The sequence below is a fragment of the Hemiscyllium ocellatum genome, chromosome 18 (genome assembly GCF_020745735.1).
Source record: "Hemiscyllium ocellatum isolate sHemOce1 chromosome 18, sHemOce1.pat.X.cur, whole genome shotgun sequence".
Lineage (NCBI taxonomy): Eukaryota > Metazoa > Chordata > Chondrichthyes > Orectolobiformes > Hemiscylliidae > Hemiscyllium > Hemiscyllium ocellatum.
Window position 1 is genome coordinate 83504499 of NC_083418.1, and position 22343 is coordinate 83526841.

At 42.8% G+C, this 22343-nt stretch overlaps 1 protein-coding gene across 5 annotated transcripts in view; it reads right to left on the bottom strand.

Annotated features, from left to right (window-relative positions):
• The window catches only part of LOC132824521 (golgin subfamily B member 1-like), a 263280-nt gene that overhangs the window by 207241 nt on the left and 33696 nt on the right, over positions 1-22343 (bottom strand). For all 5 annotated transcript variants that reach the window (XM_060839154.1, XM_060839156.1, XM_060839155.1 and 2 more), the window contains one exon: positions 3163-3357. In XM_060839154.1, the coding sequence (XP_060695137.1) occupies positions 3163-3357 (195 nt within the window). The remainder of the gene's footprint in view (positions 1-3162; positions 3358-22343) is intronic.

Consider the following 22343-nt stretch of genomic DNA (forward strand, 5'->3'; position numbering starts at 1 on the left):
GAGTAGGACAAGTCTTAAACGAAGAATCAAGCGGGCTAAAAGGGGTCATGAAATAGCTTTAGCGAGCAGAATTAAGGAGAGTCCCAAAGCATTTTATTCTTAAAGAAGAAGCAAGCGGGTAACTAGAGAAAGGATTGGTCCACTAAAGGATAATGAAGGAAGACTGTGTGTCGAACCAGAGAGAATGGGTTAGATTCTGAATGAATACTTTAAATCAGTGTTCACTGAGGAGAGGAACATGATGCATCTTGAGATTAGAGATAGAAGTCTGATTAGTGTAGATCACTTTGGCATAAGTAGGGAAGGTGTGCTGGGTAGGCTAGAGGTTATTAAGGTGGAAAAATCCCCAGCCAGAGGGGATCTATCCCAGGTTGCTGAGGGAGGCAAGAGAAGAAATAGCTGGGGTCCTGACAATTATCTTTGCGGCATGCTTAAATACAGGTGAGGTGCCGGAGGACTGGAAGGTTGCTCATGTTGTCCCCATGAACAAGAAGGAAAGTAGGGATATTCTGGGTGACTACAGACCATGAGCCTGACGTCAGTGGTGGGAAAGTTGCTGGAGAGGGATAGGATCTATTTATACTTAGAAAAGAATGGGCTTATCAGTGATAGGGAACATGGTTTTGTGCGGGGAAGATCGTTCCTTACCAACATAATAGAGTTCTTCGAGGAAGTGACTGAGATGATAGATGAAGGAAGGGCTGTTGATGAAATATACATGGACTTTAGTAAGGCGTTTGATAAGGTTCCCCATGGTAGACTAATGGAGAACGTGCAGTCACATGGTGTGCAGGGTATTCTAGCTAGGTGGATAAAGAACTGGTTGACCAACAGGAGACAGAGAGTAGTTGAAGGGAGTTTCTCAAAATGGAGAAAGGTGACCAGTGGTGTTCCACAGGGGTCAGTGTTGGGGCCACTGTTCTTTGTAATATACGTAAATGATCTGGAAGAGGGCACTGTTGGTACGATCAGCAAGTTTGCAGATGACACGAAGATTGGTGGAGTAGCAGAAAGCATAAGGGACTGTCAAAGAATACAGGAGAATATAGACAGACTGGAGAGTTGGGCTGAAAAGTGGCAGATGGATTTCAATCCAGACAAATGTGAGGTGATGCACTTAGGCAAGACTAATTCTACAGCAAATTATACAATGAACGGAAGAGCCTTGGGAAAAGTCGACGGGGAGATAGATCTGGGAGTACAGGTCCAGTGTACCCTGAAGGTTGCTGCACAGGTGGATAGAGTGGTCAAGAAGGTATATAAGTTTGCTTGCCTTCATTGGACGGAGGTATTGAGTATAAGAGCTGGCAAGTCTTGTTAACATTGTACAAGACTTTAGAATACAGTGTACAGTTCTGGTCGCCACATTACCAAAAGGATGTGGACGCTTTGGAGAGAGTGCAGAGAAGGTTTGCGAGAATGTTGCCTGGTATGGAAGGTGCTAGCTATGAAGAGAGGTTGAGTAGGTTAGGTTTATTTTCATTACAAAAAAGGAGACTGAGGGGGGACCTGATTGAGGGTTACAAAATCATGAAAGGTATCGACAGGGTGGATAGAGACAAGCTTTTCCCCAGGGTGAAGGATTCAATCACGAGAGGTCACGCTTTCAAACAGTACGAGGTGGAAAGTTTAAGGTGGATACACACAGCAATTACTTCACACACAGGATGGTGGGTATTTAGAACGCGTTGCCAGCAGAGGTGGTAGAGGCAGGAATGGTAGATTCATTTAAGCTGTGTCTGGACAGATGCATGAGTAGGCAGAGAGCAGAGGGATGCAGGTGCTTAGGAATTGACTGACAGCTTTAGACAGTACTTCAGATCGACTCACGCTTGGAGGGCCGAAGGGCCTGTTCCTGGGCTGTAAGTTTTCTTTGTTCTTTGAATCAGTTGCTCCGTATTCCTTACAAACCAGTGAAAGCTTCCAGGGAAGGATAACAATATGCTGAGGGTCTGGCTATTCACCACGTAACTTCCACCTGCACCTGACCTTCCAAAAAGCATCACCTCACATTTGTCTCAATTAAACTTCATTTGCCATTTTTCTGCCATGCCTCAAACTGATCTATATCCTGCTGTATCCTGTGACAATCCTCCTTACTATCCACAACTCCACCAATCTTTGTATCATCGACAAACTTACTGAGTTTTAAGAAAATCTGTAGCTCAGGTGGAGGTTCTGAATGTAGGTTTGCTCACTGAGCTCATTTTCAGATATTTCGTCACCATACTAGGTAATATATTAGAAGCATGGCATTCCAATCAGAACTGTACCAACAAGCACACTGACTTGGACCCCATTTACCACCCCCCGACAAAAAGAACCAGGTCCTGACATCACCAACCCAAAGAAACCCAAACATTTAAATAGAAAGCAGGAATCATCAGCTGTGCTTCAGCCGGAGGGTCACTGAAGAGGTTATCTAGTATGGTGACAAAACGTCTGAAGATGAACCTTCCAGCTCAGCGAGCAAACCCACATCCGCGAACGTATTAATTAGACCAGCTACGTTTTCCTCCAAATCCTTATCTTTTATGTAGATCACCAACAGCAGCGGTCTCAGCACTGATCCCTGTAGAACACCATAAGTCACAGCCCTCCGTTATGAAAACCATCCTTCCACTGCTACAACCCGTCTCCCATGACTAAGCTCGTTCTATATCTTTCTTGAGAGAGCTTGAATTGTATCTGAGAGTATGGAACATTACTACGGACTTGATTGGGAGCAACATTTTAGGCTTGAGTGGTGTGAAAAATGTGAATGATCATCTCAACATTGGAACTAGGAAGCAAACACCACGGAATTGATTCTCCAGCTTTTTTCTACTTGCTCCAATAATCTATTTTCCCTATTTGTTTATCAATGAGTGTATGTGCACAAATAAAGGGGGAGTTTAAGGAGATTATAGCTTTAGTCAGCTATGTCATATGTCAAAGATTTATATTGTTTATTTGTTGTCTAGTTACACATAATAAATAATAATTCTTGCTTGTTACAGAAACATAGTCTGTGCTTTCTATCAACCTTGATCTGAAAGTCAGGTCAATCAAGGCACTTTAAAAAGGTACCTTTAAAAAATATTAGCATTTGGTACAATTCTGGAACAGTGGGGTTCGATGTACAACATGTTACCCCAGTGGGTTATAACAACGTGTACTCACATTTTTCATGTACATTGCTTCCTTCTCCTGATACTGGATTTTCTCTTTGTTGAGCTGGCCTTTCAAATTGTCCACCTGCTCCTGGAGGAGGCTGAAGCTTTCCTCATTCTCCTCAACTTTTTTGGTCAGAATGTGAACCATCGACTGTAAATCACTGCTGGAAGTTTCCTTCCCTCCAAGCGGATGCTGCACTGCCTAATTAAGAGAATGAAAGCAGGTTTGAGAGTTTTTGTTAACAGTTCAGTTCACACGGATGAAATCTAGTTACACCCTAAAAAAGAAAAGGAAATTTGAACACGAGGTGGGAATAGAGAGAAGTTTAAAAGTAAGAAATAAAAGCAGTAATGTTGGAGAACCTCAGCAGGTTTGGTAAAAAGAGAAACAGATTTAACATTTCAAATCCAATACAACATTTCTTCAAATCATATCAGACCTGAAATGTTAACTTTGATTCTTCCACAGATGCTACCAGGCATGCTGAGACTCTCCAGCATTGTTTTTTTAATTTCAGATTTCTGGTGTCCACAATATGATACTTTTGTTTAGACTGTACTTGTGCAGACAAAATTATGAATGAATATATGCATCACATTTAAGATAATCAAGTAAATATGAAAGTCTTTGTCAACTCTAAATAAAAAAAAACACATTAATTCTCAAAATAGTGTGGAATGATCATGTACTAATACAATGGAAATAAATCTTCCACGTTCTAAGTTTCTGCCAGATTCTACATCACTACACAGGATGCAAAATAATATCTTTGCTTTCTTTTTACTTGTTCCCAATTTCCTTTTCTTTGCTTGTTTTCATCACATTTCACATTTTTCATTCCACCAACGCAAAAATGTTGCTTCCAATGAAGTCCACAGTTGTGTCTTGTTCCACCTTTTCAGTTACAATTCAAGTCCTCTCCAAAAAAATACAGAACTAGTTCAGTCATAGGAGACAGAGGGTAGCATTGAAAATGGTTTACAGAGTGGAGGGATGCAACTAGTGTTGTTTCACTGGGTTGAGTGCTGAGACCTCTACTGTTCAGAAATAAAGTGATGAACATAGAATATCGATCAGTACCTGGAACTACGATGTTGTGGCCATTACAGAGACTTGGGTATCACAGGAACAGGAATGGCAGTTGGATGTTCTCAGGTTTAGATGTTTCAAAGAGAATTGGGGGGAGGGAGACAGACAGGTAAAAGTGAGGTGGGGAATGGCTTTGCTAATCAGGGATAGTATCAAGCTGCAGAAAGGGAGATCACTGAGGACTGTTTGTCAACAGAATCAGTATGAGTGGAAGTAAGAAATGGGAAGACAGCAGTCATTTTATTGAGAGCTTTCTACAGGCTCACCAATAACAACAGAGACACAGACACAGAGGAGGAGATTGGGAGGCAGATTTTAAAAAGGTGCACAAGTAACAGGGTTGTTGTCATGTGTGATTTTAACTTCCCTAATATTGATTTGAAGTTCCTTTGTTCAAAGAGTTTGGATAGAGCAGTTTTTGTCAGGTGTGCCCAGGAAAGAAGCCTGACTCAATATGTAGATAGGATGACTAGAGGGGAGGCCATATTGGATTTGGTGCTTGGCCTCAAACCAGGTCAGGTATCAGATCTCTCAGTGGAAGAGCATTTGAATTATAGTGATCACAATTCCATGTTATTTACCAAAGCCATGGAGAAGGATACGAGCAAATAGTATGGGGAAGTCTTTAACTGGGGGAGGGGAATTACAATGCTATTAGGCAGGAACTGGGGTACCTAAATTGGAAACGGATGTTCTCGGGAATATGTACTACAGAAATGTGGAGGTTGTTTAGGGAATACTTGGTGATAGTGCTGGATACATTTGTCCCACTGAGGCAAGGAAGGGATGGTAGGATGAAGGAAGCTTGGGTGACAAGCAATGTGGAACATCTAGTCAAGAGGAAGAAGGAAGCTTACTTCGGGTTGAGGAGACAAGAGTCAGACAGGGCCCAAGAGGGATACATGGTAGCCAGGAAGGAACTGAAGAATGCATTTCGGAGAGCCAGAAGGGAGCATAAAAAAGCTTTAGCAGGTAGGTTTAAGGAAAACCCTGAAGCATTCTATACTTTTGAGGGGAACAAGAGGATGGCCAGAGTGAGGGTAGGGCTGATCAGGGATAGTGGAGAGAACGTGTGCCTGGAGTCAGAGGAGGTAAGTGAGGTCCTTAATGAATACTTTGCTTCAGTATTCACTATCAAGAGGGACCTCATCATTTGTGAGGACAGCGTCAAACAGGCTGATATGCTCAAACAGGTTGATGTTAGGAAGGATAATGTGCTGAAAATTTTGAAATACATGAGGATGGATAGGTCCCCTGGGCCAGACGGGATAGACCCAAAGTTACTACAGGAATAACCCTGGGAATTACAGACCATGCAGGTTCATAGCTCCTTGAAAGTGGAGTCGCAGGTAGATAGGATAGTGAAGAAGGCGTTTGGTATGCTTTCCTTTATTGGTCAGAGTATTGAGTACAGGAGTTGGGATGTCATGTTGCGGCTATACAGGATATTGGTTAGACCACTGTTGGAATATTGCATGCAATTCTGGTCTCCTTCCTATCGGAAAGATGTTGTGAAACTTGAAAGGGTTCAGAAAAGATTTACAAGGATGTTGCCAGGGTTGGAGGATCTGAGCTACAGGGAGAGGCTAAACAGGCTGGGGCTGTTTTCCCTGGAGCGTCAGAGGCTGAGGGGTGACCTTACAGAGGTTTATAAAATTATGACGGGCATGGATAGGATAACTAGGCAAAGTCTCTTCCCTGGGGTCGGGGAGTCCAGAACAAGAGGTCATAGGTTTAGGGTGAGAGGGAAAAGATATACAAGAGACTTACGAAGCAACTTTTTCACACAGAGGGTGGTACGTGTATGGAATGAGCTGCCAGAGGATGTGGTGGAGGCTGATACATTCGCAACATTTAAGAGGCATTTGGATGGGTATATGAATAGGAAGGGTTTGGAGAGATATGGGCTAGGTGCTGGCAGGTGGGACTAGATTGGGTTGGGATATCTGGTCAGCATGGATGGGTTGGACCGAAGGGTCTGTTTCCATGCTGTACATCTCTATGACTCTATGTCTGTGGTCAGCAAATTATTGGAAAGGATTCTGAGAGACAGGATTTATAATTACTTGGAAAACCATGGACAGATGAGAGATAATCAGTATAGTTTTGTGAGGGGCAGGTCACGCCTCACAAGCCTTCCTGAATTCTTTAAAGATGCGACATAGCATATTAATGAAGGTAGAGCAGTGAATGTGGTGTACATAGGTTTTTAGCATGGAGTTTGATAAAGTTCCCCATGATAGGCTCATTCAGAAACTAATGAGAAATGGGATACATGAAAATTTGGTAGTGTCGATACAGAATTAGCTAGCCCATAAAAGAGAGAGGGTGGTAGTTGATGGAAAGTATTCAGCCTGGACCTCAGCAACCAGTGGTGTTCTGCAGAGATCTGTTCTGGGGTCTCTGTTCTTTGTGATTTTTATAAATGACTTGGATGAGGAAGTGGGAGGGTGGGTTAGTAAGTTTGCTGATGGCATAAAGGTTGGTGCACAGTGTTGTAGGTTGCAACAGGGTTAGGGTTAGGATGATAAGTGGAAAATGGAGTGCAACCTGGAAAAGCGAGAAGTGATTCGTTGTGGTTGAGCAACTTTGAATGCAGAATACAGGGTTAAAGGCATAATTCTTGGCAGCATGGAGGAACAAAGGGATCCATGTCCACAGATCCCTGAAGGTTGCGACCCAAGTTGATAGGGTTGTTCGGAAGGTGTCTGGTGTGTTGGCTTTCATTAGCAGTGGGATTGAATTTAAGAACCGCAAGGTTATGTTGCAGCTATGTAAAACCCTGGTTAGACTACACATGGAATATGGTGTTCAGTTCTGGTCGCCTCATTATAGGAAGTACGTGGAAGGTTTACAGAGGAGATTTACCAGGATGCTGCCTAGATCAGAGGACATGTCTTATGAAGAAAGTTTGAGGCAGCTAAGGCGTTTCTCAGTGAAGCGAAGAAGGATGAAAGGCGACTTGATAGAGGTGTACAAGATGATGAGGCATAGATAGAGCGAATAGTCCCAAGACATTTCCCCAGGGCAGAAATGGCTATCACATGGAGGCATAATTTTAAGGTGATTGGAGCAAGGTTTAGGGGAGATGTCAGAGGTCAGTTCTTTTACACAGAGGGTAGGTGCATGGAATGCACTGCCAGCGGTGGCGATACCGTCAGATATATTAGGGACATTTAAGCAACTCTTGGATAGGCACACGGGTGATTGTAAAATGTAGAGTAGGTAGGTTAATTTGATCTTAGAGTAGGATAAAAGGTCAGCACAACATCAAGGGCCTGTACTGTTCTATGCTCTATGCTTGTGATTCGGAGGAAAACGTAGTTGGTCTAATTAGTAAACTGCAGATGATACAAAGAGTGGTAAGTTGTGGATAGTGAGGACGATTGTCACAGGATACAGCAGGATATAACATCAGTCGGAAGCATGAGCAGAAAAATGTCAGATGGAGTTTAATCCAGGCAAATGTGAGGTAATATATTTTGGAAGGTCACATACAGGTGTAAATTATACAGAGTTTGGCAGAACCCTTCGGAGGAATAATGATAAGGGATCTGGGTGTGCAGGTCCACAGATCACTGAAGGTGGCAGCGCAGATAGATAAGGTAGCAAAAAAGGCTTTGGCATGCTTGCCTTCATTGGAAGGGGCACTGAGTATAAGGATAGGCAAGGTATGCTGCAGCTTTATAAAACTTTAGTTAGGCAAAACTTGGAATATTGCATACAGATCTGGTCACTGCACTACCATAAGAATATAGATGCTTTGGAGAGGGTACAAAAAAGGTTCTCCAGGATATTGCCTGGAATGGGGGATTTCAGCTATTAACAAAAGATTAGATTAGATTAGATTAGACTTACAGTGTGGAAACAGGCCCTTCGGCCCAACAAGTCCACACCGACCCGCCGAAGCGAAACCCACCCATACCCCTACATTACCCCTTACCTAACACTACGGGCAATTTAGCATGGCCAATTCACCTGACCCGCACATCTTTGGACTGTGGGAGGAAACCGGAGCACCCGGAGGAAACCCACGCAGACACGGGGAGAACGTGCAAACTCCACACAGTCAGTCGCCTGAGTCGGGAATTGAACCCGGGTCTTCAGGCGCTGTGAGGCAGCAGTGCTAACCACTGTGCCACCGTGCCGCCCACAAAGGTTGGATAAATTTTGTTTGTTTTCACTGGAAAGCAAGAGGTTGATGGGGGTGACCTAATAGAAGTTTATAAGATTTCTCTTAAAATATGGATCCTGTAAGTGAAGACAGATTTAGTATGGAAGGGTAAAGTGTGGCTGCATGGGCATGGAGGGCCAAAGGACCTGTTCTGTGATGTATTGTTTTTTTATTGTTTGTTCCTATATAGATACTTTGCATGCCCAATGCCAATATACATTTCCACAGATAAGCCACAGTTCTTGTAAATGAAGAGAGCACTTGGCAGAACACGTACTCCACTACATTGCATTAACTGAACATTATTACAACTGCACAACTTTTTTTCTTGAGGCTTTTCCTTGCCTGATCCATATGCTGCAAATGCAAAGCTGAAAAAAAATTATTTTTTGAGATGTCGCATGTAAAGAGGAGGCTATAGACTAATCTAAATCCAACAACCTACTCTTTAAACTCTGCTTGAATTTTGACAGCTATGACAAATTCCAGCGAAACAGTTGAGACAATCCAAAATATTCTAAACATTATAACTCTCAACATTCTAATGAAAAGTCAATTTGTTCTTCATCAAAATCTAATTTGTTTTTCATTGGGTCAAGCCCTATTTTTATATCAAGTGTGGAAGAAATCCATTGTTACTTTTTAAAATATATTGCTTATGGAAAGACTTGCAAACAAACAGGCATAAACATTATTACCCCCCACCTTTAAATCACTAACAAACTGAAGAATAAGCTTACACCAGAAGCAACAAGTCAGAAAAGGAATCTTTGCCAAAGTTACACACTGGATTACCACCACAAGCCAAAACTGGCATCAATGGACTAACTACACAGGAAGAGAACATCTTAGACTACAGAATATAGATTTGGTTTATTAAGCAAAATGAAATAAACACTAAAGCAAAGATTCCACAGAACAATATTTTAGCTCAATTTTCCAAGATAATATTAGTCTTAAGTCTTAGCAGTTCATATAACTGGATTTATAATTTCTTTGGATTAGATTTACTTAGATTACCAGAGTGTGGAAACAGGCCCTTATCAAACTCCCAACAAATTGTTAGTGTCTCATGCTAATAAGATGTGGGTGTACTGTACCTTTAAGAGAGTTAAAAGCTAGCAAAAATGACCCGAGAGCAGCAAATGTTCTGAAAAAAGATACAACGTAACATGTTACCCCAGTAGCTGGTGCACTAGGGTAGCTGGTCACCCAGAAATGACAAAACAGATTTGAATTAAGTTTAAATTACCCCAAAAAATACCAAACTCCAATCCAGTTTGAATTTAGTATAGTGACAATCTTAAAAGTCAATCTGATGTTTTTTGGGGGGGGCGCGGTGTAAAAGACTGGGGGAAATTGAATAGTTGAGAGGAGAACTGCCACGCTACCAGCATGGATAGACTGTCTGAAAAATTAGCTCTCTTAAAAGCTACCTTTATCGATCAGCACCTGTGAAGCAGAATCCCCAAGAAGAAAAGACAACCAGAATATAGATAAAACCGAAAGCTGGTTAAGATAAGAAGTTCTGTTTTGTAAATCATAATCGGGAGTTTTATTGGACTAGTATTATAGAAGGGAAGGTAAAAGATAGCTTTGAGAGGAGTTGTCATAGTTGCTAATTAATTATTCTCTGTTATACTTTAAGAAAAAATGTTATTAATTTTTTATTGTGGTTCTGTTCGCCGAGCTGGAAGTTTTTGCTGCAAACGTTTCGTTCCCTGGCTAGGGAACATCATCAGTGCTATTGGAGCCTCCTGTGAAGCGCTGCTTTGATGTTTCTTCCGGTATTTATAGTGGTTTGTTCTTGCCGCTTCCGGGTGTCACACACAGACCAAGTCCTAAACTATGAAAGTAACCACCCCAACACACACAAACGAAGCTGCATCAGGACACTATTCAAAAGAGCCACAACACACTGCAGTACACCAGAACTGCGAAAAGAGGAAAAGGAACACCTATACAAGGTATTCGCCAAAAACGGATACCCACGCAACTTTATCACCAGATGCCTAAGAGATAGACCACGGAACGAGGACATGCCACAACCAAAAGGACTAGCCACACTACCATACGTCAGGAGCGTCTCAGAACTGACAGCCAGACTACTGCGACCCTTAGGACTCATAACAGCACACAAGCCAACTTCCACACTCAGACAACAACTCACTAGAACAAAGGACCCAATAGCCAGCACGAGCCAAACTAACGTAGTTTACAAAATACCATGCAAGGACTGCACAAAACACTATATAGGACAAACAGGAAGACAGCTAACAATCCGCATCCATGAACATCAGCTAGCCACAAAACGACACGACCAGCTATCCCTAGTAGCCATACACTCAGACAACCAGGAACATGAATTTGACTGGGAAAACACTACCATCATAGGACAAGCCAGACAGAGAACAGCCAGGGAATTCCTAGAGGCATGGCATTCATCCACAAACTCCATTAACAGACACATGGACCTGGACCCCACATACAAACTACTACAGCTGAAACTGACACCCGGAAGCGGCAAGAACAAACCACTATAAATACCGGAAGAAACATCAAAGCAGCGCTTCACAGGAGGCTCCAATAGCACTGATGATGTTCCCTAGCCAGGGAACGAAACGTTTGCAGCAAAAACTTCCAGCTCGGCGAACAGAACCACAACAACGGACACCCGAGCTACAAATCTTCAGCCAGACATTAATTTTTTACTTTAAATTGTTCTTCGCCGCTTGAATTTTCACAGATTACGGCGCAGGATAAATCTTTTCTGTGTTGCTGGTTTACAGGAAGCAGGAAAGTTTACCCTGTGTCATAACACTCACCATACATCAATGGTGCAAAAGTGATATGAAATGGGAAGTGGCTCAAATATTAAGTTCAACTTGGCAGATTCTGAGCAAGAATCGATCAATTTGATCGAGACGGGGACAAATTCAGCGTCCAAAATAGGACTAAAAAGATAATAAAGAGGAAGAAATAATTGTAAGCAAACTAACAAGGAATATAAAAATATACAAAAAGGGCTTCTTTTAAAAAAAGGTAGAGAAAGGATGAGGATGAGGATTAATTGAGTTCAATTCTGGTTTACCAGGATGCTGCCTGGATTAGAGGGTATAAGGCTTGCTAGAAAGCAGCTCAGAAATGGACTGAGGAGAGCCAGGAGGGGCCATGAAAAAAGCTTGGCAAGAAGGATTAGGGAGAACTCAAAGGCATTTTACTCAAACGTGAGGAATAAGAGAACGATCAGGGAGAAGCTAGGGCCGATCAGGGATAGCAGAGGGAACTTGTGCGTGGAGTCTGGACAGGTAAAGGAAGCCTGAAATGAGTTTTTTGCTGCTGCTTTCACCAAGAAAGGGTCCTTGTTATGAATGAAAACTTTGAGGCGCTGGGATACAGTCAAGATTGATAAAGTTGATGTGTTGGAAATTTGCAAAACATTAAGATTGATAAGTCCCCAGGGTCAGACCAGATTTATCTTAGGCTGCTCCGGGAAGCGAGAAAGAAGGTTGCCAAGCCGCTGGCGGGGATATTTGCCTCCTCACTCTCCACGGGAGTCGTATCAGAGGACTGGAAGGAGGCGAATGTTGTTTCTCTTTTCAAGAAGGGTAATAGGAAATCCCTGGCAATTACAGACCAGTCAGTCTTGCGTCTGTGGTCAACAAAGTTTTGGAAAGGATTCTGAGGAATAGGATTAATGACAATTTGGCAAAGCATAATGAAATTAAAGACAATCAGCATGGCTTTGTGAGGGGCAGGTCATGCCTCACAAATCTTATTGAGTTCTTCGAGGAGCTGTCACGACAGGATGATGAAGGTTGAGCAGTGGATGGGGGGTATATGGACTTAGCAAGACATTTGATAAGGTTCCCCATGGTAGGCTTATTCATAAAATCAGGAAGTATGAGATACAGGGAGATTTGGCTATCTGGATTCAGAATTGGCTGTGACAGAAGGCAGAGAGTGGTTGTAAATGGAAAGTATTCTGCCTGGAGGTCAGTGCTGAGTGGGGTCCCGCAGGGCTCTGTTCTTGGGCCTCTGCTCTTTGTAGTTTTCATAAATGACTTGGATGAGGAGGTTGAGGGGTGGGTTAGTAAATTTGCAAATGGCACAAAGGTTTGAAGTGTTGTCGATAGAATCGAGGACAACTGCAGGCTGCAGCACAACATAGACAGGATGCAGAGCTGGGCTGAGAAATGGCAGATGAAATTCAACCTGGATAAATACGAAGTGATGAATTTTGGAATGTGGAATTCAAATGTCATTATAGGATAAACAACAGAATTCTTGGCAGTGTAGAGGAACAGAAGGATCTGGGTGTGCAAGTACAAAGATCCCTCAAAGTTGCCACCCAAGTGAATTAGGTTATGAAGAAAGCATATGGTGTTTTCGCTGTCATTAACGGGGGATCGAGTTTAAGAGTCGCGAGGTTTTGCTCCAGCTCTACAAGTCCCTGGTGAGACCACAGTTGGAATGTGTCCAGTTCTGGTCGCCCTACTATAGGAAAGATAGAGGCTTTGAAGAGGGTGCAAAGGTTTACCAGGAAGCTGCCTGGACTGGAGGGCATGCCTTATGAAGAAAGGTTGAATAAACTCAGACTTCTCTCTCTGGAGAGAAGGAGGAAGAGAGGAGACCTGATCAAGGTATAAAAGATAATGAGTGGAATAGATAGAGTCAATAACCAGAGACTTTTCCCCAGGGCAGGATTGACTGGTACGAGGAGTCATAATTTGAAGATATTAGGAGGAAGGTATAAAGGAGACGACAGAGGTAGGTTCTTTAAGCAGAGAGTGGTGAATGCATGGAATGCACTGCCAGCTGTGGTGGTGGAAGCAGAGTCATTAGGGACATTTAAGTGACTGCTGGAAATGCATATGTACAGCAGTGAGTTGAGGAATGTGTAGGTTAAGTTATTATATTTTGCATTAGGATTAAACCACAGCACAACATCATGGGCCAAAGGGCCTGTTCTGTGCTGTACTTTCCTATGTTCTAAAATATAAGGAGAAGCTAGAAAAATGAGGATTAGGGTCACAGAGTCATAGAGATGTACAGCATAGAAACAGACCCTTCGGTCCAACCCATCCATGCTGACCAGATATCCCACCAATCTAATCCACCTGCCAGCACCCAGCCCAAATCTCTCCAAACCCTTCCTATTCAGATACCCATCCAAATGCCTCTTAAATGTTGCAACTGTACTGGTCTCCACCACTTCCTCTGGCAGTTCATTCCATACATGTACCACCCTGTGTGAAAAAGTTGCCTCGTAAGTCTCTTGTATATCTTTTCCCTCTCACCCTAAACCTATGCCCTCTAGTTCTGGACTCTCCGATCCCAGGGAAAAGACTTTACCTATTCACCCGATCCATGCCCCTCAATTTTGTAAACCTCTATAAGGTCATCTCTCAGCCTCCGACGCTCCAGGGAAAACAGCCCCAGCCTGTTCAGCCTCTCCCAATAGCTCAAAACCTCCAACCCTAGCAACATCCTTGTAAATCTTTTCTGAACCCTTTCAAGTTTCACATCTTTCCAATTGGAAGGAGACCAGAATTGCACGCAAATTTCCAACAGTGGCCTAACCAATATCCTGTACAGCTGCAACATGACCTCCCAACTCCTGTACTCAATACTCTGACCAATAAAGGAAAGCATACCAAACACTTTCTTCACTATCCTATCTACCTGCGACTCCACTTTAAAAGAGGTGTGAACCTGCACTCCAAGGTCTCTTTGTTCAGCAACACTCCCTAGGACCTTACCGTTAAGTGTATAAGTCCTGCTAAGATTTGCTTTCCCAAAATGCAGCACCTCACATTTATCTGAATTAAACTCCATCTGCCACTTCTCAGACCAATTTTGGTGTCATCTGCAAACTTACTAACTGTACCTCTTATGCTCGCACCCAAATCATTTATGTAAATGACAAAATGTAGGGGACCCAGCACCGATCCTTGTGGCACTCCACTGGTCACAGGCCTCCAGTCTGAAAAACAACCCTCCACCACTTCCCTCAGGCTTCTACCTTTGAGGTAGTTCTGTATCCAAATGGCTAAGTTCTCCCTGTATTCCATGAGATCTAACCTTGCTAATCAGTCTCCCGTGGGGAACCTTGCAAACGCCTTACTGAAGTCCATATAGATCACATCTACCGTTCTGCCCTCATCGATCCTCTCTGTTACTTCCTCAAAAAACTCAATCAAGTTTGTGAGACATGATTTCCCATGCACAAAGCCATGTTAACTATCCCTAATCAGTCCTTGCCTTTCCAAATACACATACATCCTGTCTCGGAGGATTCCCTCCAACAACTTGCCCACCACTGACGTCAGGCTCACTGGTCTATAGTTCTCTGGCTTGTCCTGACCATCTTTCTTAAAACCACGTTAGCCAACCTCCAGGCTTCTGGCACCTCACCTGTGACTATCGATGAAACAAATATCTCAGCGAGAGGCCCAGCTATCATTTCTCTGGCTTCCCACAGAGTTCTAGGGTACACTTCATCAGGTCCTGGGGATTTATCCACTTTTATGCATTTCAAGACATCCAGCACTTCCTCTTATAGACAATAGATGCAGGAGTAGGCCATTCTGCCCTTCGAGCCAGCACCACCATTCATTATGATCATGGCTAATCATCCTCAATCAGTATCCTGTTCCTGCTTTATCCCCATAACCCTTGATTCCATTATCCTTAAGAGCTCTATCCAAAGGATCCAGAGACTTGGCCTCCACAGCCTTCTGTGGAGCATTCCATACACCCACCACTCTTTGGGTGAAGAAGTTTCTCCTCAACTCTGTTCTAAGTGGCCTACCCCTTATTTTTAAACTGTGTCCTCTGGTTCGGGACTCAACCAGCAGTGTAAACATGCTTCCTGACTCCACAGTGTCCAATCTTTAATAATCTTATACGTCTCAATCAGATTCCCTCTCAGCCTTCTAAACTCAAGCATATACAAGCCCAGTCGCTCCAATCCTTCAGCGTAAGATAGTCCCGCCATTCCGGAAATTGACCTCGTGAATCTATGCTGCACTCCCTCAATAGCCAGAATGTCTTTCCTCAAATTTGGAGACCAAAACTGCACACAATATTCAAGGTGCAGTCTCACCAGGGCCCTGTACAGCTGCAGAAGGACCTCTTTGCTTCTATACTCAATTCCTCTTGTTATGAAGGCCAGCATGCTATTAGTTTTCTCCACTACCTGCTGTACCTGCATGCTTGCTTTCACTGACTGATGTACAAGAACACCTAGATCTCATTGTACTGCCCCTTTACTTAACTTGACTCCATTTAGATAGTAATCTGCCTTCCTGTTCTTGCCACCAAAGTGGATAACCACACATTTATCCACATTAAACTGCATCTGCCATGCATCTGCCCACTCACCTAACCTGTCCAGGTCACCCTGTATTCCCCTAACATCCTCCTCACATCTCACCCTGCCACCCAGCTTTGTGTCATCAGCAAATTTGCTAATATTACTTTTAAAACCTTCATCTATATCATTAATGTACATTGTAAAAAGCTGCGGTCCCAGTACTGATCCCTGCGGTACCCCACTGGTCACTGCCTGCCATTCCGAAAGGGAGTCGTTTATCACTATTCTTTGTTTCCTGTCAGCCAACCAATTTTCAATCCATGTCAGTATTTTGCCCCTTATATCATGTGCCCTAATTTTGCTCACTAACCTCCTATGTGGGACTTTATCAAAGACTTTCTGAAAGTCCAGGTATACTGTATCCACTGGATCTCCCTTGTCCATCTTCAGAGTTACATCCTCAAAAAATTCCAGAAGATTAGTCAAGCATGATTTCCCCTTCATAAATCCATGCTGACTCTGTTCTATCCTGTTACTGCTCTCCAGATGTGTCGGAATTTTGTACTTCATAATTTACTCCAGCATTTTTCCCACCACTGAGGTCAGACTAACTGGTCTATAATTCTCTGTTTTCTCTCTCCCTCCTTTCTTAAAAAGTGGGACAACATTAGCCACCCTCCAATCCGCAGGAACTGATCCTGAATCTGTACAACATTGGAAAATGATCACCAATGCATCCACGATTTCTAGAGCCACCTTCTGGGATGCAGACCATCAGGTCCCGGGGACTTATCAGCCTTCAGACCTAACAGTCTCTCCAACACCATTTCCTGCCTAATATAAATTTCCTTCAGTTCAGATCCTTCAGCCACCATTACATCTGGGAGATTGGTCGTGACTTCCCCAGTGAATACAGATATAAAGTACCAATTCAACTCTTTTGCCATTTCTTTGTTCCCCGTAATAAATTCACCCGTTTCTGTCTTCAAGGGCCCAATCTTAGTCTTAACCATTTTTTTTCTTTTCACATACCTGACAAAGCCTTTTCTATCCTCCTTTATATTTTTGGCCAGTTTACCTTCGTACCTTATTTTTTCTTTGCATATTTCCTTTTTAGTTATCCTCTTCTGTAATATGGACATTTTGCAAGATGTCACCGTCTATCACCCTACAGTCTATATCTTCCATATCCTTTTCCACAGTAAATACTGATGCAAAATATTTAGTATCTCCCCCATTTTCTGCAGCTCCACACAAAGGCCACCTTGCTGTTCTTGAAGGGCCCTATTCTGGCCCTAGTTACCCTTTTGTCCTTAATGCATTTGTAAAAACCCTTTGGATTCTCCTTAATATAATGTGCCAAAGCTATTTCATGTCCCTTTCTTGCCCTCCTGATTTCCCTCTTAAGTATTCTCCTACTGCCTTTAAAATGTTCTAAGGATTCACTCGATCTATCTTGTCTATACCTTACACATGCTTCCTCCTTTTTCTGAAAGAAACCCTCAATTTCTTTAGTCATCCAGCATTTCCTATACTAACCAGCCTTTCCTTTCACCCAAACAGGAATGTACTTTGTCTGGATTCTCGTTATCTCATTTCTGAAGGCTTCCCATTTTCCAGCCGTCACTTTACCTGTGAACATCTGCCCCCAATCAGCTTTTGAAAGTTCTTGCCTAATACTGCCAACATTGGCTTTTCTCCAATTTTGAACTTCAACTTTTAGATCTGATCTATCCTTTTCCTTCATTATTTTAAATCTAATACAACTGTGGTTGTTTGCCCCAAACTGCTCCCCCACTGACACCTCAGTTACCTGCCCTGCCTTATTTCCTAAGACTAAGTCAAGTTTTGCATCTTCTCTAGCAGGTACATCCACATACTGAATCAGAAAATTGTCTTGTACACACTTTACAAATTCCTCTCCAACTAAACCCTTAACACTATGGCAGTCCCAGTCTATGTTTGGAAAGTTAAAATCCCCTATCATAGCCACCCTATTAATCCTGCAGATAGCTGAGATCTCCTCACAAGTTTGTTTCTCAATTTCCCTCAGACTATGAGGGGGTCTATAATACAATCCCAATAAGGTTATTATCCCTTTCTTATTTCTCAGTTCCACCCAAGTAACTTCCCTGGATGTATTTCCGGGAATATCCTCCCTCAGCACAGCTGTAATGCTGCCCCTTATCAAAAATACCACTCCTTTCCTCTCTTGCCTCCCCTTCTATCCTTCCTATAGCATTTGTACCCTGGAACATTAAGCCGCCATTCCTGCCCATCCCTGAGCCATGTTTCTGTAATTGCTATGAAATCCCAGTCCCATATTCCTAACCATGTCCTGAGTTCATCTGCCTTCCCCATTAGGCCTCTTGCATTGAAATAAATGCAGTTTAATTTATTAGTCCGACCTTGTCCCTGCCCACCCTGACTGTTTGACTCACTTCTGTTCTCAACTGTACCAGTCTCAGATTGATCTCTTTCCTCACTATCTCCCTGGGTCCCACTCCCTCAACTTATTAGTTTAAATCCTCCCGAGCAGCTCTAGCAAATTTCCCTGCCAGTATATTAGTCCCCATTCAATTTGAGTGCAATCCGTCTTTCTTGTACACGTCACTTCTATCCCAAAAGAGATTCTAGTGATCCAAAAATGTGAATCCTTCTCTCATACACCAGCTCCTCAGCCATGCATTCATCTGCTCTATTCTCCTATTCCTGCCCTCACTAGCTCATAGCACTGGGAGTAATACAGATATTACTACTCTTGAGGACCTCCTTTTTAAATTTCTGCCTAGCTCTCTGTAATCTTCCTTCAGAATTTCAACCTTTTCTCTTCCTATGTCGTTGGTTCCAATGTGGACAATGACCTCTTGCTGGCCCCTCTCTCCCGTGAGAATATTCTGCACCCTCTCTGAGGCATCCTTATCCTGGCACCAGGAAAGCAACAGACCATTCTGCTTTATCGCTGCCGGCCACAGAAACGTCTATCTGTACCTCGTACTAGAGAATCCCCTAACACAATTGATCTCTTGGAACCCAACGTACCCCTCATTGCATTAGAGCCAGTCTCCATACCAGAAACTTGGCTGTTCGTGCTCCATTCCCCTGAGAATCCATCACCCCTACGTTTTTCAAAACAGCATACCTGTTTTAAATGGGTATATCCACAAAAGACTCCTGCACTAGCTGCCTACCTATCTTACCCTTCCTGGAGTTAACCCATCTATGTGACTGCATCTGAGACTTTCGCCCCTTCCTATAACTGCCACCCATCACATACTGTTGCTGTTGCAAATTCCTCACCGCTTCTAATTCTCTCTCCAATCGATCCGTTCAATCTGATAAGATTCGCAGCCAGCAGCATTTATGGCAGATATAATCCGCAGTAACCCTTAAAATCTCTTTAAACTCCCACATCTGACAAGTACATATCACTCTATTAAAGGCCATTTTTGCTCCTTCACAATCTTCAGAGCCAGAAAATAACACCGTCTTATTCCTCTACAAACACTGCCCCAAGTTAAATTAATAGTTGCAGCTTATATTTTAAATTTAATCAAGAGACATATCTCCAAAAACATAATCAAGAAAGAACCTACTCTACTCACTACTGCAGATTCTCTGTAGGCCACACTTAAAACAACGATAAAGCTTACTTGATTCTGTGCTGTGAACTTCGCCCAAACAGGTTCCTCCAAGATCAGTTGTGAATTTCACTGTTTCATAATTTTCCCAGATGCACTCCAATGTCCAGCGATACACGAATTCAAACATCAAAGGCAGTAACTGTGCAGGTTCTCTCTCTTTCTCTCTCCTGCAATGACCTCACCATGTGCTTCCTTTGTCTGTTCTTCTCCCTTTTAAAACTGTTGTTTTAACTTTTTTTTTCCCAAAGTTCTAAAACAATGCAACAGCATATGAAACAGTAATTGCTGCTCCTGCAATTCGAGGAAATCACCTCCAGCACCTCAAAAAAAAGGAGCAGCTGTTACAGCCAGGAATGTTTCCCGTCCTCCATCTTGAATTACCCAGAATCCTCTATTGTTTTCTCTGGAGTGGAGGAGGGGGAGGGAAGACTTGATAGAAGTCTATATAATCATGAGATGCATAGATTGGTTTACAGTCAAAATCTTTTTCCAAGAGTTGAAATGTCTAATATTAGGGGGCATGCATTTAAGGTGAGAGTGGGAAGTTCAAAGTAGATATGAGGGGCAAGTTTTTTTAAAAGCAGAGAATGGTAGGAGTCTGGAACACGCTGCCCAGGGCGGTGGAGGAATATACGATAGGGGTGTTTAAGTGACTTTTAGATAAGCATATGAATATGCAAGGAATGGAGGGATATGGACGAAGGGATTAGTTAAATTTGCGTCATGTCCAGCACAACAATATCATGAGCCAAAGGACCCTTTCCTGTACTGTACTATGAACAGAAGCACCTTAAAAATGAACCTGGAGGGACAGTTAAGAGTGAACAGGGAAACAGTAGAGGAATTATGCAAATATTTTGCATCGGTGTTTACAGTGGAAAATACTTCAAACATCACATTAATGCTAAAGAATACAGGAAATGAATTAGGCACCATTTTGAGCACTGAGCAGTAATAGACTAACTAATGGAGCTGAAGATAGATAAAACCCTGGTCCTAATGGCTTGCATCATGGAACCGAAAAGCAGCAAAAAAAAAGCGGATGCATCGGTTGCAACTTTCTAAAATTTCTTGGATTCTGGAGATGTACCAGAGGGTTGGAAAACTGCCAGTGCGACACTCCTATTCAAAAAGGTAAAGAGGCAAAAAGTGGGTAACTACAGGCCAAATAGCCTAACATCTACTGCTGGAATCAATGAAAGTAGTCATTTATGCACATTTGGAAAACCATAATCGAATCAAGCACAGACAGCATAGCTTCATATGAAAGGAAAGTTGTGCCTAAATAATTTATTAGAGTTTATTTAAGGCTCAACTGGACTGGATAAAGGGGAACCACTGAACCTACTTCCAGAAAGTATTTGACAAGGTACCTCACAAAAAGTTATGTCATAAGAGTCCTCTGTGCTGGAGATAGTATATTGGCATGAATAGAGAATTAGCTTAGAGGCAAAAAATAGCAGGTAGGGATAAGGGGTTCTTCTTCAGATTGGTAATCTTAACCAGTGGGGTTCTGCAAGGATCAGTGTTGGGACCACAGCTGTTCACAATATACATGAATGGCTTGGAGAAAGGAAGCAAATGTACTGTAGCCAAAGTTGTAGACGACACAAAAATAGATGAAAGGCAAGTGGCGAGAGGGATATAAACAGTTTAGAGAGATACTAACTGGTTAAGTAAGCAGACAAAAAGTTGACAAATGGAGTATAATGTGAATGTGTTCATTGTGCGAGAAAACAAAAGAACACATTATTACTTAAATGGAATTTTAAAACTGCAGAAAGTAAAAGACTTTGGAGTTTTGCTTAAGAAACATAAAACTAGCACACAGGTGTGAAAGGTAATCAAGAAGCAGGTAATCAGAATGGCTCATGGAATGCTGGTCCTTATTTCAAGGGGGTTGGAGCATATGGGAGTCTTATTGTAACTGTACAAGGTGCTAATGAGGTGAATCTGGAGTACTGTGTGCAATATTGGCTCTGTTGATGAAATATATAATTTCATTGAAGGCTGGTCAGAGAAGGATAACTAGGTATGGGTGGAATGTCTCATGAGGTGCAAGTGAGGACTACAAATGCTGGAGATCAGAGTCAAGAGCGTGATGCTGGAAAAGCACAGCAGGTCAGGCAGCATCTGATTATTCCTGATGAAGGACTTATGCCCGAAACATCAACTCTCCTTACTCCTCGGATACTGCCTGACCTGCTGTGCTTTTCCAGCACCACACTCTGAAATGCCTTATGAGCAACGGCTAAATGGATTGGGGCCCTATTCACTGGATACTCTGGCAGGGTCAAAGAACAAAGAAAATTTACAGCCCAGGAACAGGCCCTTCGGCCCTCCAAGCCTGAACCGATCCAAATGTACTGTCTAAACCTGTCAGTCAATTCCTAAGCATCTGTATCCCTCTGTTCTCCACCTACTCATGCATTTGTCCAGACGCATCTTAAATGAATCTACCGTGCCTACCACCAACACCTCTGCTGGCAACGCATTCCAAATGCCCACCACTCTCTGTGTGAAGTACTTACCGCATGTCTTAGAATAAAGGGATGCAAATTTAAAACTGAGATTAGGAGGAATTTCTTCTCTCAGAGGGTTGTGTGTCCTTGGAACTCCTTGCCACAGAGAGATAGTGGGTGGGGGTGGGCATAGAATCTTTGTGTAAATTTAAGGCTGAGACATAGATTCTTGGTCAGTAGGGAAATCATGGGATGTGCAGAAAACACACAAATGTAGATGCAAAAAGAATGTTGGATCAGCCATGATCCTATTGAATGCTGGAGCAAGCTTGAGGTCAAGCGCAGCAGGTCAGACAGCATCCGAGCAGGGGAAATCGACATTTCGGGCATGAGCCCTTCTTCAGGAAGGCTCATGCCCGAAACGTCAATTCTCCTGCTCCTCTTTGCTGCCTGAACTGCTGCGCTTTTCCAGCAATACATTTTCAGCTCTGATCTCCAGC